Source organism: Meleagris gallopavo, chromosome 1, assembly GCF_905368555.1.
Source record: "Meleagris gallopavo chromosome 1, MGAL_WU_HG_1.1, whole genome shotgun sequence".
In the NCBI taxonomy this organism is placed as follows: domain Eukaryota; kingdom Metazoa; phylum Chordata; class Aves; order Galliformes; family Phasianidae; genus Meleagris; species Meleagris gallopavo.
Genome location: NC_139404.1, coordinates 169,203,140 through 169,222,248, shown reverse-complemented (window position 1 = coordinate 169,222,248; position 19,109 = coordinate 169,203,140). Strand labels below are relative to the sequence as shown.

At 42.5% G+C, this 19,109-nt stretch overlaps 1 protein-coding gene across 1 annotated transcript in view; it reads left to right on the top strand.

Annotated features, from left to right (window-relative positions):
* Positions 1-480: 480 nt before the first annotated feature.
* The window catches only part of FREM2 (FRAS1 related extracellular matrix 2), a 128,325-nt gene continuing 109,696 nt past the window's right edge, over positions 481-19,109 (top strand). Inside the window, exons 1-2 of the mRNA XM_085215964.1 lie at positions 481-5,736; positions 11,398-11,487. Coding sequence (XP_085072090.1) covers positions 588-5,736; positions 11,398-11,487 — 5,239 coding nt within the window. The 5' untranslated portion in view covers positions 481-587. The remainder of the gene's footprint in view (positions 5,737-11,397; positions 11,488-19,109) is intronic.

Sequence of the window (19,109 nt, the reverse complement as noted above, 5' to 3'; positions counted from 1 at the left end):
TCAGAGCCTGCCGTTAGGAATTCTGAAACGCACACACTCCTTCGAGACCAAGCTCTTACTGATGTGCTTTTAACTGCAGACACCAGGGGTCAGAAACGCTGAGCCGCTTTTATTTAACCACAGCTGTGACTGGCCACTGCGAGCAATGAAATCGGATAAGAACTGATGTGTTTTGCCCGGAGATACTTATCCGTTTTTATTCTGGCGCGCAGAGGGGCGGTGCGGACGAGCAGCCTCACAGTGGGACCGCGCCGGGCACCTCTTTCTGCTCCGCGGGGCGGCCGTTACCGCACACGCTCCCCAACCGCCCCGCTCCCGCAGTGCCCCTTTCCTCAGCAGCAACCTGTTTAGCGGGGGGGCGAGGGGAGGGAAGGACCGAACCCGCCGTGGCCCGTGAGATTGACAACTGTCTCTGTCCAATCGCAACAGAGGGCCTCTCCCCCACGGGTGTCTATTGGGCGCGCGGAGGCAGGAGGCGGGTCTCCGGCAGCTGGCGGAGCTCCCTCCGGAGCTCGGCGGGCTGTCCGCAAAGCGCAGCGTGTGCGCGGGTTGAGCGCGTACGCAGCTGTCCTCTTCCAGCAGGGACTATGCAGGCTCTTCTCGCCGTGCAGCGGCGGCTGCCGGCCGGCTTGCTGCTGTTGGTCGGCTGCGTGTGCCTGGGGCTGCCTCCGCCGGGCAGAGCCGCCGTCTCCTCGCCGTGGGCACCGGAGGCGGCTGCTCCCGTCGTGGTGGCCAACCGCGGGCTGCGGGTACCCTTGGGCCGCTCCGCCTGGCTGGACCCTACGCGGGATCTGGTGCTGCAGGTGCAGCCGGGCGACCGGTGCCACCTCACCGTGCTGGACGAGGATCCGCTGTGGCAGCGGCCGGGCCGCCTGAGCCCCAGGCGCTTCCCCTGCGACTTCGGTCCCCGCGAGGTGCGCTACTCGCACCTGGGCGGCCGCAGCCCCGCGAGGGACCGCGTCCGCCTGCAGCTGCGCTACGACTCGCCCAGCCGCGCCCTGGTGCTGCCGCTGGTGCTGGAGGTGGAAGTGCTCTTCACTCAGCTGGAGATCGTCACCCGCAACCTGCCCCTCGTGGTGGAGCGCCTGCGGGGCACCAGCAGCCCGCTGGATGCTCGCAGCCTGGAGTTCGCCTTCGAGCCGAGCCGGCAGCGCTGCCGGGTGGGCCTGCTGCCTTCGCTGACTGGGCTGCCCCGCTACGGAGAGATCCTCAACTACCCCACGGCCGTGGCGATGCCGGCGGGAGGGAGCGTGGACGCGGCGGGAGGCGGCCCGTTGCCCGCCTCCATGTGGGACTGCGAGGAGTTCCTGCGCCTCGGGCTGCGCTACCGGCACACGGCGGCCGGCAGCTCCCCCAACCGCGACCTGGTGCCGCTGGTGGCCGAGTTGTGGGAGGCGGCGGGCGGCGGGGCGCCGCTCAAGCGCGAGTACTTCCAGGTGCTGGTGCGGATTCGAGGCGGGATGGAGAACGTGGCTCCCAAACCCAGCTTCATGGCTATGCTGATGATGGAGGTGGATCAGTTTGTCCTCACTGCCCTCACGCCTGACATGCTGGCAGCTGAGGATGCTGAGTCACCCCCAGACCTGTTGCTGTTCAACATCACCTCATCCTTCGGTCCGGGCCAGGGGCACATGGTCAGCACAGACGACCGGAGTTTGCCCATCTCCTCCTTCAGCCAGCGTGATGTGAGGGAGCTGCGCATTGCCTACCAGCCCCCCATGGAGGACTCGGATCGGGAACGTCTCTTTGAGCTGGAGCTAGAGGTGCTGGACCCCGAGGGCGCTGCATCAGAGCCCTTCGCCTTTGTGATTGTAGTGAAGCCCATGAATACCCTGGCGCCTGTGGTGACCCGCAACACTGGCCTTGTGCTCTATGAGGGGCAGTCACGGCCTCTCTCAGGCCCTGGTCCCAGCCCCAACCTGGTGATCAGTGATGAGGATGACCTCGAGCAGGTGCAGGTGAGTGTTGTGGCAGGACTGAGACATGGCCACCTCACTCTGCTGGAGGACACCCCAGCATCTGCTGCTCCTCGTAAACACTTCACGGTGGCTGAATTGGCAGCAGGCCGGGTCATTTACCAGCATGATGGCAGTGAGTCTCCACTCAGTGACAACTTGGTGCTGCGGCTGGAAGATGGTGGCTCCCGACACCATGTTGAGTTCCTTTTCCCAATTACTCTGGTGCCTACTGATGACCAGCCACCCCTACTCAATGCTAATACAGGGCTGGCTATAGCTGAGGGTGAAACAGTGCCCATCACCACTCGTGCTCTTAGTGCTACTGACATTGACTCACAGGATGCCATCCTGCTTTTCACAGTGGAGTCTGGCCCCAGAGCAGGCCAACTCCTCCTCCGGCAAGCGCAGCCACCTCCTGGCTGGGAAGAGGAGGAAGAAGATGAGGGCTTTTCCTGGAGGAAGGTACCAGGTGTAGTGGGGAGCTCACTAATCTACGAGAAGCCAGTGAGAGAGTGGCTGCAGCAGGACATTGTGGAAGGGCGTCTCTATTACCACCACTTTGGGCCACACAGCCCTGGCCCTGGGGTTGTGTTGGACCAATTTGTCTTTAGGGTCCAAGATGACAATGACCCGCCCAACCGCTCTGGACCGCAGACCTTTGTGATCCGGGTGCATCCTGTAGACAGATTAGCCCCAGAGCTGCACAGCAGCAGCAGCCTGCACTTAATAGTTGCAGAGCAGCAAGTGACTCCCCTGCGGAGGAAGCACTTGTGTTACACAGACCAGGATTCAGGGGACCGTGAGCTCCGCTACACAGTAACCCAGCCCCCCACTGACACTGACTCTAACCACCCTCCAGATGAGCATGGAGCCCGCCTTGGGTCCCTTGTGCTGACTGAAGATCACTCTGTGGAGGTTACCCACTTTACACAAGCCCAGATCAATCATCACAAGATCTCCTACCGCCCCCCCCAGGAAGAGCTGGGAGTGGCTCCTCATTTAATTCAGTTTCACTACCAAGTAGAAGATGCAGCTGGCAATGCAGCTGAGGGAACTTTCACCATCTACCTGCAACCTGTGGATAACCAGCCTCCTGAAATCACTAATACTGGCTTTGCTTTGCCTGAGGGAGGCAGCCACGTCCTTAGCCCAACTGAGCTGGATGCCAGTGACACAGACACAGAGCTTGCTCATCTCCGATTTATCCTGACCCAGGCTCCTCGTTATGGCCAGCTGCAGCTTTCTGGGTACAGTTTGATCCTGGGAGGTGCCTTTGGCTTGGATGATATCAGACAAGGAAGGGTGGTGTATGTACATAGCGGAGCTGAGACAAACAGTGATACTTGCAGGCTTGATGTGAGTGATGGGGTTCATGTGGTGCCCATCACATTAAAAGTGAATGTGCACCCAGTTGATGATGAGGTTCCTACCCTACGGTTGGCCCCAGGCACTGTTGGTTCTTACCTGGACGTATTAGAGAACGGTGCTGTTGAAATCACTGCTAATGTAATTCAGGGTACAGATGAGGATACAGATGACTTGATGTTGACTTTCATTGTAGAGGATCCTCCTCAGCATGGGAGCATCCTGGTCCAAGGGGTGCCTGCAGAGAGATTTTCCCAGAGAGATGTGTTGGATGGTGCTGTGGTGTATGCTCACACTAGTGGTGAAATAGGCCTTCTGCCCAAAGAAGATACCTTCAACCTTACCTTGTCTGACCTGTCTGAGGAGTGGAACATCAGGGGCAATGTTGTTCAAGGAGTGTCAGTCTTGGTGACTATTCTCCCTGTAGACAATAAGGCCCCAGAGATTTTTGTGGAGGAGCAGTTCAGAGTAATGGAAGGTGACAAACGTGTTATTACTCCTGCTCATCTAAGGGCTGAAGATGTGGATACTCCTAGTGATGATATCCTCTGTACCATTGTTGCCCAATCCACATCTGGGTATGTAGAGAACATCTCTCCAGCCCCTGGATCTGAAAAATCCAGAGCAGGTATAGCTATTAGTGCTTTTACTTTGAAAGACCTCCGTCAAGGGCATATTTTTTATGTCCAGAGTATACATAAAGGTGTAGAACCTGTTGAAGACAGATTTGCTTTCCGCTGTTCTGATGGCATTAACTTTTCCCAAAGGCACGTTTTCCCTATTGTCATTAAGCCAATGAATGATGAAGAGCCTGAAATCTTTATACGAGAGTTTGTTGTGATGGAAGGCATGAGCCTGGTTATTGATACCCCTATCCTCAATGCAGTTGATGGGGACATCCCTGCCGATGAGTTAACATTTACAATCACCAGGCTTCCCAGACATGGCCACATTGTGAACCAGCTGGTCAATGGAACTGTCCTAGCAGAGAGCTTCACTTTGGATCAGATAACAGAGAGCTCCAACATACTCTATGAACATGATGACTCTGAGACAAGAGAGGACAATTTTGAGGTGAAACTCTCAGATGGTAAACATACCACAGTGAAAACGATATTCATTATGGTTATTCCTGTAGATGATGAGACACCCAGAATGGCCATCAATGATGGTTTGGAGATTGAAATAGGGGAAACTAGGACTATTCATAACAGAATATTGAAAGCTACTGACCTAGATTCTGAAGACAAAACCTTGACATATATTATAAGATATGGACCAGGACAAGGTCTCTTACAGAGATTAAAACCTTCAGGCGGAGTGGAGAATATCACTCTGGGGATGAACTTCACTCAAGATGAAGTGGATAGAAACTTAATTCGATACATGCACTTTGGCCGAGAAGGTGTTCGTGATCTTATCAAATTTGACGTGACAGATGGAATAAATCCTCTCATTGACCGCTACTTTTATGTCACAGTAGGTAGCATTGATATAGTCTTCCCAGATGTAATCAGCAAAGGAGTTTCTTTGAAGGAAGGAGGGAAGGTAACGCTTACAACTGATCTGCTTAGCACCAGTGACTTGAATAGTCCAGATGAGAACCTAGTTTTCACTATTACCAGAGCACCCGTTCGTGGTCATCTTGAATGCACAGATCAACCTGGGGTGCCCATCTCCACTTTTACTCAGCTCCTATTAGCAGGCAATAAAATCTATTACATTCATACTTCAGAAGATGAGGTGAAAATGGACAGCTTTGAATTTGAGGTGACTGATGGTTATAACCCTGTGTTTCGTACTTTCAGAATTTCTATCAGTGATGTGGACAATAAGAAACCTATTGTCACAATCCATAACCTGGTGGTGACTGAAAATGAATACAAACTAATAACCCCATTTGAACTGACTGTAGAAGACAGAGATACACCTGATCCGTTGCTAAAATTTATCATCACTCAAATACCGGTTCACGGTCAGATCATGTTCAATAACTCCAAACCGGTCACCACCTTCACCAAACAAGATCTCAATGAGAATCTGATCAGCTACAAACACGATGGCACAGAATCAGTTGAGGACAGTTTCTCTTTTACTGTTACAGATGGCACTCACGCTGATTTCTATGTCTTCCCTAATACTGTGTTTGAAACGAGGAGGCCTCAGACTATGAAGATTCGGATAATGGCTGTGGACAACAGCGTGCCTCAAATTGTAACCAACAAAGGTGCTCAGACTCTCCGTATTCTGGCCACAGGTCACACAGGGTTTCTGATTACCAATAAAGTGCTCAAAGTGGAAGACAGGGACAGTTTACATATTGCTCTGAAGATCAGAATCACAGAGGGTCCTCGCCATGGATTCCTGATCCACCTGGGGAAGGGCAACCATAGCATCAGTCAGTTCACCCAAGGTATTACAGTACTCTCTGTATTCTTTAGTTCACTGGAAATATTCTTTTTTCGTGTTAAACTGTGTAATAATTGATGAGATAATCTTTTTGACAGCAATTTATTTGTAGTGGCTTTTTTCTTTTTTTAGTCCTACTTATTGTTTATTGTGTCTGTGATAGCTTTAAGCAGGAAAGGGTGTTTACTGGATAAACACTGAATAAAGGAACATCTTTGCTTTGGAGAGCTTACAGTCCAAATAGCTTGGGATAAGTCTAATTAGATTGAGTTGACTTATTCATTTGGATAACAGAATTGGTTGCACATGGCTCCAGATCTCTAGAGGCCAAGTGCTTTCTTTGAGAATTTTATTTAGAAAGTGCTAAAGGAGTGGCCAAGCTATTATTAACTAATGGTCATGCTATGGCTAGGGTGTCAGTTGCAATACAGTTTGAGTGTGCTTAACTGTAAAAAAGAAAAAAGTAATTTCCCACACATGGGGAGATAATGAGCGCATTTGTTGTCTTAATTACACAAACCTTAGCCACAAAGTGTTTGTGGTAAGTTAAAAGGTAACATAAATGTTTTAAAATTATGTCAGTGGTACTTACTTTTTACACAGACCTAAAATGCCAGGTGGTATAAATAGGATGCAAACTGCATATGCCAAATATACTGTAATAAGCCTTAGTACAAGGCTATGAAGTAACTTTCTTCAATTGAAAGGCAGTATTAAGTAGTCTCTGGAGAATTTTCCATGTTACTTTGTGATGAATTAATGAAATGGGGTTTCTTGGAGCCTCCTGCTGCTGTTGTGTGTTTGGACTGTATAACTGCTCACAGACTCAGAGCTAAAGGGACCCAGACTGGCTGAGCTGTGTAGGTGGTAAGGCCAGAGATGAGTACTTGTAGCTGACAGTATTTCATTTCACACAGCTCATACTGATGAGTATCCCTGGTTACAGGCTTGGCTCGAAGTGGTACTCTTGTCAGATATACCAAATACACTGCAAACAGGCCTGATGAACTTTTGAATGGCTGATGTGCCTTAAGTTTTACAGTATTAGTACGGAGTAGAAGGTAAGGAGGGGCTAGACATGTTAAAGCTTTGGAAACAACTTCAGCTCATACAAGTAAGGCTGTGGTAATGCAGTATAAGCAGTATTAAAAGTGTCATTGTCAGAGTAGGTGAGAAACAAAAGACAGTTAGAGTGAGGAGATAAACAGATCGTCACTTTTTGTTTTAATGGGCTTTCTCTCAATGGAGAATAGAATTGCTGAGCTAGTGCTCCCTAAAAACAGTCTGCTGCATAACAGTGTTACCTCATTTCATGGGGACAGAAAGGGAGTGGGAACCAGAATGCTGAGCTGAATGGGAAGCCTACAGCCTCACGGAAAATTGATTTTAGAGCTTATGAGGATCTCCAGACCATGTTAAAGCTTCATAAGCTCCCTCACCATGCTGGCACAAGCACTCTTTATTTCTGCTGATTTGAAGTCTTTTTGAGAAGTAAATACAATTTTCTTCTTTGAGCTCATTAATCAAGTAATGCCTGAGCATCTGCATAGCATTTCTGTGTTATCTCTCTTCTCTACTTTTGAAATGCTTTCTATGATGGTTTATATTTTATGAAGCAAACACATTAAAATATCTTACGAATGCAGGGCAAAGCACTTGAGGGAGAATAGGTCTGGAAAGGTTGCATGAGAGTGAGAGGGAGAAAGCATCAAACTCACGCGGGAGTAATACATCTGTTGTGGGCAAGGAAAGAGGAGTTAATGGAAGTCACAAAATAACCTGGGAACGTAAGTCATGGGTAACAGAGCACTATGTTTTGCTTTCCTTTTTCCTCACATGCCCTCATGCCTGTTGCTGTTTTGGGTATGGGAGGGGTCATGAATGACAGGGGAACAGAAATTCTTGGCTGGACCTAGAAGACTGTAGTTTTCAGAAGCAATGTGAGGTGCTGAGATCTTCTGTAGACCAAGCTGCATGCTCAAAACTGTTCACTGTTGTCCTTTATCTTTAGCCCACTGTAATTGAGGCGCAAGGCACACAAGGCAGCGATCTTATGCATGTTTCGTACTTGTGTTATTCTGAGACTCTATTATCTAATTATCAGAGCAGGAGTCAATAAGACCCTCTTTTATGACATTCTTAATGACGCATCCATAAAAACAGATTCTGTCATCAAACACGCATGCTGGCGTTTGCTTTGGGATGCTACTGACCATTAAATTTGATATTACTTTGTGTTTAGATCTTTGCCCTTTTTAGGTGTCTCATTTCTGCCATGGGGAGTGACCTTTTACAAATTGCTAAGTCCCAATTCATTAACATGTGTGGATCCCAATAGAGCTTGCAGAACATCTTTATGATCTTCCGATACATGTTGGAAGGGATCTCTAGAGGTCATTTGGTCCAACCCTTATTAAAAACTGGACCAAATCTGAAATCAGATTGAGGTCTTCAAGGTCCTATACAGTTCAGTTTTGAGAGATGTTCACTAGTTTTTGTGAAGTCCATCCTAATGTTCTACCATCTCATAATCCCATTCCTTAGATTTTATGGAATCATGGGCTCAGAGAATGGTTTGGGTTGGAAGGGACCTTAAAAATCACCTATTTCCAAACCTCCTCCTGTGGGTAGGGACACCTCCCATAAGCCCAAGTTGCTCAAAGCCCTGTGCAGCCTGGCCTTGAACACTTCCAGGGATGGAGCGTATCTTTGTGTGAAGACACAAACTGCCCAGTTTGAATGTGATAACTGATGAAACAAGATTTTTTGTGCAAGCAGCTTGAGCAGTCCAGTTTTTAAGATTGTCTGTAATCAGAAGAGGGACCAGAGGGATTCTCTGCTTTATGCTTGAGATTGCATTGCAGGGATGGCCCACAGTACTTTTTCAAGAGCTAGAAAGGAAATTAGCCTAGGATGTGAGCTAAAAGCCCACATTCAAAATGCAGTTGTGCAGAATTTATTAGGTTCAGGAAACTTGTTCCCTGTGTATTTATTTCAGGAACGAGCAGTGTTGAGCTTTGTAATACATCAAATACTTCTACCACTGTAAATAGTAAACAGCAGTATTACTAATACAGCAGTATTACTATTTACAGCAGTAAATAGTCTTCAACTCACGAATGTCGTAGAGTTAAATGGGATTGCTAAAAACAGGTATTAGAGTACTGAAAAACTAACTTCTGGTTAAAAGGCCTCCAACTTCTGCAAATAGTTGGTGCTTTTTATTCTTTTATATTTTATTATTAAAATAATCTGAATGAGAGAGTCAAGTGACAGTAATAAATTAAAATACTCTTAAAACAAATAAAGCAGTTCCAAAATTTATTCAATTATTATCTATTACTTTAAGTTATATCTGAAAGCAACGTTTTCAATTCATTATTACTTCCTTATTGCTTTATATTTACAATTTGATGATGAAGAGCAAACTTACAGAAGAATACTTGTTACATGATAATTTATAGTTTCTAGTGCTGCTCTAGGATAAAATGTATACAAAGAATAACCTGTGTGCATAATTGCATAGAATTCATCTCTGCAAGTTAGGGCTGGAATCTGTTCGTAGCAGATATTCATTAAGATTAGATAATTTATTTAAAAGTGGGGAAAAATCTGTTAACGAACCACCAAGTCTTTCACATTTAAAGAAGTTTAGAGGTATATAACAAGTTGTTAGCTGATGTTTGAATAATGTTTCAAATGCACACCGTATGATGGATTCCTCAGTGCTGTTTTAGAGTCCCAGTCCCACATGGGTAGGCTTTTAAGGATCAGGATATATGAATTGTATTGTGAAATACATTTTTTTCTTAAAATAATAGACATTAATATATGTAACCTATATCTTGACCTAGTGTAGATAATTTCTTTTTTTTTTTTCCCCCTAAGAGAAAGCTGCTGGATTTCTAGTGAAGGAAGAATTCCAATTTCATATGAATGTTTAGTAGGTACTACAGTTGCATAATAATAAATAATGCTTGCAATTAGGTCAGCTTTAATATAGCTAACATAACCTGTTCAACTATGGAAAAAAGTGTAAAATTGCTCAACTGACTCTAAACGTGTACTTAATGAAAAGAAAGGAGGCCGTTCCTTTGCAATTCTTTTCACAAAAATGAGATTTTTGGATGACAAGTGGCTTTTTTGATGAGGTAGTCCTGCAAACATTGTCTCAAGTGCTTATCTTTATGTATGTTGGAACCATTGATTTTGATAAGGTTACTCACATGTGCGGAGCTAAGTACCTGTGTAAGTGTTTGCAGGATGAAAGATTTATTTGCTGCACTGACATAAAAAGGTATTTGTTTGCATCCTCTTTACAGCCCTGTGAATTTTTGATCTTTAACTTTCTTTCAAACATTTGTAGAAGAGATTCTTTAGTGACATATACCTGCTGATAGACTTCTTCACTTATTTGCCTTAGAAGATGTCTGGCTACTTTTGGCACTGAGGATGTCGAGGAGCTCTAATAAAAGTGCTTTTGGCTTGTTTTGACCAATTCACATGCCATAGCATTGGAATGGAACTTGGGTGCTACTTGACACTTATTTTAATGCCACTAATTTTGAAAACTTGCTCTTAAAATTGAATAAAATAGGAATTATAGGTGTAGTATCAGACTGGGAATTTGACCAACAGAAGTCTTATCTTTCAAATAGAGTGACAAAAAATAGTTTTATGTGTTTGTGTGTTTCTTGTTACTTCTCAAGGAAAACAGAGCACACTATATTAATAAATATTTGGTTACTTCTTGTATACTTTTAAAACTGAAATTGATCATTAAAAATTCTGTGTTGATATTTTTTGTTGTTGAAGTCTTGTCTGTCTACTTAAGTAATGTTGGGTTCTAGTTAATCACTGTGTTTGAGCACTACTTGTGACAGGACATTTATATATGCTATACACCATATCACTTGAAAATGGGCTGGTTTAAGGATGTTTAAGTTGGTTTCAGAGGGCATTTTTAGGGAATTAAAGAGGTTAAGATCTCTGTACTGCAGAATGAGCAGAGATATCCTTCTCTAGAGTTAGGCCACATGTCAAAAACTAATCCAGTTATAGAAGCAGAGGTGGGTTGTGTGGACTAGAATTTAACATAGAAAATACCCTGGGTTTTGTTGCTTTTTCAGTCACAGGTTTCCCATCGCCTCTGACGAGTTATTTAGAGTAGAATGCTTTTTATCTCCTTTCAAGCATCTGTATGGTGGATATCTGCATTTGAAGCAATTTCCTAATTATCAGGCATGACTGAAATAGAAACAAAACCTAGGGTATTTTCTTCCTTGAAGCAGGCTACAGTGCTTCTCAGGATGGTGACAGAGTGTGATCTGGACTTCTGCGAGAACATAGCACAAATAAAGGTCTGTATGTTGACCTTAAATACTAAATTTCCTTTTGATTCTTTTTCTAATACATCTTTAATGAAAGAGAGGACTGGAGATAAGGAAATATAGTGAGAGGAAATGAATCATATCTGTAAAGCTTTGATTCTATTAAATGCTGAAGTTTCTTAGCTCTACTGGAGAACCTTGACTTCTTTCTGCTGAAACTAAACTACTCAATACAAGTCAAATTTTTTCTGTTAAAAAACAGAACAAAACAAAACACAACTGTTTCCTGTTTGTAGCATTTAAAGTAAAGTGCATTTTTTCCTGATTCTTTCCAGCTGATATTGATGACATGAAGATATGCTATGTTTTACGAGCGGGTGACAATGCTACCAGTGACATCTTTCACTTCACAGTTGAAGACAGCGGTGAGTACTTTTAAAATCTGTGATTTTGTTGTTCTGGAAAGAGATGGAATGTAACTATATTTGGGGAGCTTAAGAACATGGAATGTAATTGAGGGAAGTTCACGTTTTCTCTTGGAATATGATTTTTGTTTTTATTTTCCCATGTTGTGGACTATTGATGGTGACTACAAAGAGAGGTTTGGAAGAAATCATAATTGCCTAATTATCTAATTTTCTAATGAAAAAAGTCCACTTACTGAAGGGAGTGACGTTATCTAAGTCTACTCAGATAATTGGGCTTTCTGTAGTTTTTCCCTTGTATTCCCTGTCCATAATCTTCACACATAAGTTGTCATAAAACTTTTATCTTGAGAGACCTTGCAATTTTGATTCACTACTATGAATCTACCTCTTTAAAGGTTCCAGCTGTAAGACCACCTTTCATCTATTCATAATGGGGGCTTGTCTCTGCTGTACATGTTGCTTTGTGTCCAAGTTCTGCTTCTACATCCTTAGCATGACAGAATCCTTGATGGCTTTATCTAACATCTTCATCAGGTGACAAATTCTAATGACTGATAATATCTCATAGGGTTGTGGAAGATGGAAAATGAAAGAATAAAAACACTTTGAGAATATTGGCACACGTTAATTTTAGGAAACAAATGTATCAGGTTTTTTGTTTGTTTGTTTTAAAGACAAAAGAAGATAATGGTTTGAGGAGTAAACTAAATACGTTAACCTGCTATTTTTTTCCACCCAGTGTTGGTCCAGTTGATATTTTTATATGAAGAAATTTCTGTGCATAGTAACAGTTGGCTAGATTATGTTACTTTAATACCTTTTTTAACTATGTGATACATAGTTCTATGAATAATTAGCAAAGAATATTATTAGTTGATTTCATAATATACTTCTTAGTAAACATACTTCAGACCAGATTAAGCTCACATACTCAGCATGTGCTTTCTTTACAAAGCAGAGCTAGTGTTAACATCAGAGAACAGGCATTTGTCTGGGCAACCACAGAAAAAGACAGCACCTCCAGAGACTTTTGAAAATGTGATTTCAAATCCTTGCTACCTCAGAGATTAAGTAGTGAGATAAGAGTTTGTAACATTTGGCTCATTTTACTTAAATATTTTATTTTTACTGAATAGTTAGAAAACTTGAAAGTTAAGTAATGATAATTTGAAATAGCGTGATGTATTTGCTTTGTAATAACATCATTTTCTTACGGCAGGTGTCACTATATGGTGATACTGTTCATTATTTTCAAGTTCTGTTAGTAGTTAAAAACTCAGTCTTGAAATGTTTCAAGATTTCATGTGAAAGAAGTAAGGAAAACTGAGGAAAATTTGCTCCCTCAGTGGACTGTCTAACATCCATTCTTACATTTGAGTTGATCCTTGGGAATCCAACATTCTTTTCATGGTATTTTAACATTTTCTCTTGGCAAATATATGCTGCACTTAGTATATTCTAGCTCTAGACAATAATTTTTCTCCTACTGGATGCATCTTCTACCACGTGGAAGTCATAACAGACTGTCAGTTGTATTTTTTTCTTAATATGAAGCATCATCATGATAGGAAGGTATTTGCTGATTTCTTTAGAGCCTTTGGAATTTGTGACATTATCATTTTTGCAGACTACTTAGCAAGATGGTAAGATGGTCCTTGCTTTCCTATTTGTTGATTCAGTGCAAGATGAGTTGTGTTGTATTTCAGAGTACTTTCGAATTTTTGCTTGACTGAAGATGGTAAAAATTTATTTAAAAGTTGAAGTTGTGATCAAAACATTTTTGTATAAATGAAATAACTCTAATTTAGTAGTGATGTCTTCAGAATCTGTAACAGAGGTGAAAGATCCAATAATTTATCTAGCTGTATTTCTGCTATGTTCAGAAAGACACCACAGGAGGTGTGTTTGCAGCTCAGATATATTGTGGCAAATTTTCAGTGGTACCAAGATTATTATTACAGAGTGTTTGATTTTAAGCTAGATCGGAGAAACTATGCATAAGATCTGAGTGAAAGATTGAGTACAGACTACCAACATCTGCAGTTTAAAGGCATGCTTCAGATTTCTATCTTCTGTATTGGGAATTTTGCAGTAGTAACAAGTTTGTGATGGCTACCACTCAGCACCTGACACTGTAAACAAAATAAGTGAATCGTGCCATGTTCCATAAGTGATCTTGTGTCCCAGCTATTTTATGTCTTCCAATCCCTTTGTGCTTTAGCAGCAGGAAGCTAGAATACCAATCCCAGCTTTCTTCAAGTAGTTTGAGTTATAAAGTTGATTTTACTACAGTCCTCTAGCACTTGTAAAATATTGTTTTATGTGTCTTGGAGTTTTTATTCATGGTCTGTGAACTGCAAATAAGACAAAAACAGCGCATCTTACTCTAGCTCCACCATTTGATAGTTGATTCACCCTACTCAGTGCACAGTAACAAAAGAGAACAAATGCAAAAACTTGTCAATTGCCTTTAAATCACAGTCTGACTGAGACTCTAGACTGTTACTTCAGATAATTGCATGGAGGCATGGCAAGTAGAAGGAGTCATCAGACTTCTCTACTTTGAACTGTGTTGTGAATCTGGAATTTTGTTCATCTTTTTAAATTTTATCAGCTACTGTGACAAGCGACAGCAGAATAGGTGAGTAGGAGAGGAGAAAAGGACAAAATCTTTGCTCTTCCAGCTCTGAAGTGAGAGTCAAGCCGTTGAACAAATCATTACTTAGGATTCGAAAACATGAAATGGAGTGCTGGAGGGAACTTGTCTACCTATTGGCCAAGGGACAAAACTGCAGTTCAGACAAATGGAGAATAGCTCAGAAATTGTGACTGTCAAATGGCAACTATTCTAGTTAAACTGAAGACAGCAAAAACAGGCTCAAAATGAAGAGAAAGGAAGGCTATTAAAGAATAAAGCAGAGAAGGCTCTTAGGACTGTTCTTTACAAGCAAGAGCCTGTGTTATTCAAACTGAAGTCAGAGGTTTTGCCAAAAAGTACTTGCTAAGGTTTTAAGCTCTGTGAGATTCTTATCATCAGCATCAATTACCTACATATGTATGGTTGTAGTGCCTTGTGGCCTTAAGTGACTTGTTTCATAAGGGTAATTAAAAAGTGAAATAAATCGAATGTAGTCCAGCATATATCAGCACTGATATTTTTTAAGATAGAAGTTCTAATTCTTCATGTTTGGGGAATTATCCTCAAAATGATCTATAAGGTGGATGACCTCTTCCTTTCTGTTCTACTTAGGACAAGAAGATAGTGTAGTGCGTTGACTGCTGCAGAGTTAGCTGTGCCAGGTTTTGAAAGAATTGATTGAATCAACATATCATATCGTATCAACAATTTACTTTCTGCTCTGTGTCAAATTTAGATCTAAAAATGACCAATGGAGACCTGCTGATACTGAAGTGTTGAGTTCATTTTAGCAAAACTTGGAAAAAAGTGTGGATTTTTGTATTTTTCACAAGAGTTGCAAAGTAATCTTTGTTTAACTGCTTTAATGAGAAATGATTTCCACATTCCATTTATGAGGTGGAAAAAGAAACTCTTAGCAAATGCAAGCATATGGCAATGGTGAATCCTGATGTTTAAATTACAAAATTCTTAATTTGGTGATTAATAAAGGAATCAATGCTAACAATCAACAGGAGAAATAGAATATTTTCTGGTGGGGAAGTAAGAAATGAAAATCCAGAATGATAGTCAAGCTCTTGGATGTATTTGAATGCGAAGTTGTGCACTATATGTGCTATGTTTCAAACAATGTGAAATTATTTGAAGGGGTTTAAGGCAATTTTTTGTCAGATTCTGTTGATGCTGTGGAATAAAACAAATGTATCCTCAGGCTTGCACTAAACTCAAATGGTAGCTCAGACCCAAGAACCCAGATTTTGACATTCCAGATATGGTATTGCCAGAGGCCGATGTATTCCCTTGCCCACGGGCAGCTAGCTAGCAGTGAATATTGAGACTGGGATAGCAGTACTAGAGCAGCATGAATGCTAGCTACAGGGCAATGCTTCTCTGTGAAGGACTATCACAGCATTGTAGTCCCCATTTTCTTCTTCCCAAAACAAGAGAAAATCCTTCCTAAAAGGAAGGTGTTGGCATAGGTGTGGTGTGTAAGGTGTCGGTGTTGTAGATAACTCTGAATTGTTTTAGTTCAAACCTTGTGAGGTCCATTCTTCAGTGAATAAATGCTCATCTATTCTAAATAGTGATCCACACCAGAATATTTTTTAAATTCTAATATAGAATGTTATATATAGAGAATACATATATTCTATATCTAATATATAGAATATTTTTTTAATTCTATTTTTTAAATTTCCTAGAGTTCTGTGATTCTTTGAAATATATGACCTGCTCTTGCTTAGCTAGTGCTCTCATCACAGTAGTCTGACTTGATTGTTCCACTTCCTGTCCGTCTGTTTTCTGAAGGTTGAGGCACTGTGAAATAAGACTGCAGCACAGAAGGGAGGAACTCTTGTTATGAACCTCAATATTTGTTGTTGCGAGAGGCTGGTGCCATACTAACAATATTTTGCATTACGGAGTCAGTTACATTAAAATTTCCTGCTTTGAGGAAAGAATTGAGATGACTCTGATTTGGGACCACAGCATTTAAAAACAACACAGCTGTACAAGAGGAGAACTCATTTTCAATTCAGCCTTAATTTGAAGTGTAATCTGACCCTCCCTTACCTAACTCCCTTTTCTCAATGATCAGCAGAGTCCTCCAAGCTGTTTCTTTAGGACTGCTAAGTGGCATCTTGCAGTACAGTGCCTCAAGGGTAGACTGGTTTCAAAGGGGAGGTAATGAAAGAGCCTCTTGCCTGGTTTAGGAATGTGAGGATCACTTGGGAAGAAAAGAAATAGGATTTTTTTTTTCTCCATGCTCTGTGGAGCGGCTTTTCTGTCTTTGAGCCAAAACATTGCAAAGCCAAGGCTCACTGAAATTGGTGGTTTACATCATTAAGTAAATCTCATTTAAACCTTTCATTGTAGATCCCCAAATGCCTTAACACAGAACTGCATTTTCTTATACTAACATTTGGTTAAACCTCTGTTGAAGCAAGAATCAAAACAATTCCCTTAAGTTAGTCCTTAAATCACTTTCTGGGAAAACTTCATAGACTTTTCCCATGAAAAAACACTATTAATTAAAAAGTGTTGCTCTGCTGCTTAGAGGAAGCTTCCATTTTTTGTTTAAAAAAAAAAAAGCAGAAATAAATTCATATGTTGTCCTGTGCTTTACTAAGTAAAAAGGACATATTTTAAGGAATTTCACCATTCTGGTATGTGTTATTCATAACACTGATGTACTTTCCAGGATGATCTGTAATAACAGCGTTCAAACAGACATTTCAGACTTAATATCTGACAGTTCTGAAAGAAGCAGACTGGTAAAATATCACTGGGAATTACTTGCTGCATCCTTGTTTGACCTCACCTGTGACATTTGGTCACATTCATCTTGGCAGGAAATATCAACTACCAATTTGTCTTTGGCTTAGAAATGGGGACATTATGTTGGCAGTATGTTCAGTCATTTGCCAAGTACTGTATTGGGTTCTGATTTGTTGCCAGATTTACTACTGCTGCTGTTTTTATGTACTTGAGATTGGTGCCCAAATTGTTTTTCATGTCACACTTCTTACTGTAAGCGTTAGCTGGGGGTTTAAATAACAGCTTGACGATACATTTTTAAAAAAGCAACAACAGCAAACAGACATAGAAAAAAGTCCTCACCTATCTGTAAATTAAAGATTAATTCACTGAGGTGATTATAAATGTGGCTGCAGAGCAAAAACAATATTTAAGTGGGTCTGTTAAAATACACAGAAGTATTTGTGTGTTTTGTGTAGAGATAATTACATTGAAAACGTAGAAGTAGAAGCTAAAACAATTTGTTCTTTTTTTTTTTTGTGAGGGAGGAGAAAATTGTTCTATATTTTTGTCTGTTTTTAATTATTTGGGTTCAAATGGATGGTGGAGACCTGTAACCAGTGGTGTCCCCCAGGGGTCTGTGCTGGGTCCGGTCTTGTTCAACATCTTCATCAATGACCTTGATGAGGGGATAGTGGCCACCCTCAGCAAGTTTGCTGATGATACGAAGTTGGGAGGATTGGCTGACACGCCTGAAGGCTGTGCTGCCATTCACCGAGACCTGGACAGGCTGGAGAGCTGGGCAGTAAGAAACCGGATGAGGTTCAACAAAAGCAAGTGTAGGGTCTTACACCTAGGGAGGAATAACTGCATGCATCAATACAGGCTGGGGGATGAGCTGCTGGAGAGGAGCTCTGCAGAGAGGGACCTGGGCGTCCTGGTGGACGACAGGTTGGCCATGAGCCAGCAGTGTGCCCTCGTGGCCAAAAAGGCCAATGGCATTCTGGGGTGCATTAAGAAGAGGGAGGTGATCCTCCCCCTCTACTCTGCCCTGGTAAGGCCTCATCTGGAGTACTGTGTCCAGTTCTGGGCTCCCCAGTTCAAAAAGACAGGGATCTCTTGGAAAGAGTCCAGCGGAGGGCCACAAAGATGGTGAAGGGCCTGGAGCATCTCGCCTATGAAGAAAGGCTAAGTGAACTGGGTCTGTTTAGCCTTGAGAAAAGACGACTGAGAGGGGACCTGATCCAGGTTTATAAATATCTGAGGTGTGGCGGCCATAGTGGTGAGGCCAGTCTCTTTTCAGTGGTACGTGGAGACAGGACGAGGGGAAACGGACATAAGCTGCAGCACAGGAAGTTTCGCACGAATGTGCGTAAGAACTTCTTTGTGGTGAGGGTGACGGAGCACTGGAACAGGCTGCCCAGGGAGGTTGTGGAGTCTCCTTCTCTGGAGATATTCAAGTCTCGCCTGGACGCCTACCTGTGCGACCTGGTGTAGGGAACCTGCTTTGGCAGGGGGGTTGGTCTCGATGATCTCTAGAGGTCCTTTCCAACCCCTACAATTCTGTGATTCTGTGGCTTTTGCCAAAAGCAAAATTTTCCTCTGCTCCCCATTCTGCATCATTGATCAGTTTTAACAAAAACTGAACAAAGTGAACAAAGTCAAAATGGTGAGCGGAGGTGCTGCTCTGCATTAAGAAAAGAGAGGCATTTATGATGTGAATTGCATTTGTACAGAAGTTAGGGCACTTTGTCCAAATGTGTGGAAGGCTCAGATGCATTTACTTCATTTCAGGAGTTTTGAACCTATCCTCCCATAGTGAGACCTAACACCATGCCCCTTACTTGTATTCTGATCTCCTTCTCCCTTGTGTATATGAATTCTTAAATACATTTTTGGAATGTAGCTTGGTTGGACTCAGATGTTCCTGTTTTCTTCTAAGTACTGCTTAGAGAAAGCTTCCAGCATAGGGCTAATGTGTTCTGTCTCATTTTTGTGTGTTTCTCTCCTCTTTTTTCTTTTTCCTTTGCTATAACTGCTATTCTCCACAAAATAATTTCCTAGAATGTGCTGATTAGGAGAGCAGTGCATTCTGAAATAACATGTAGGTTGCTACTGGTTTAGATTGGAGTTTTGAGCAGGCAGTATTTTAGGTTCCAGTTCTCTTTGAATCAGGGCTAATAGCCTTGTCTTCCATGTAGAATGTATATCCCAGCTGCTGGATTGT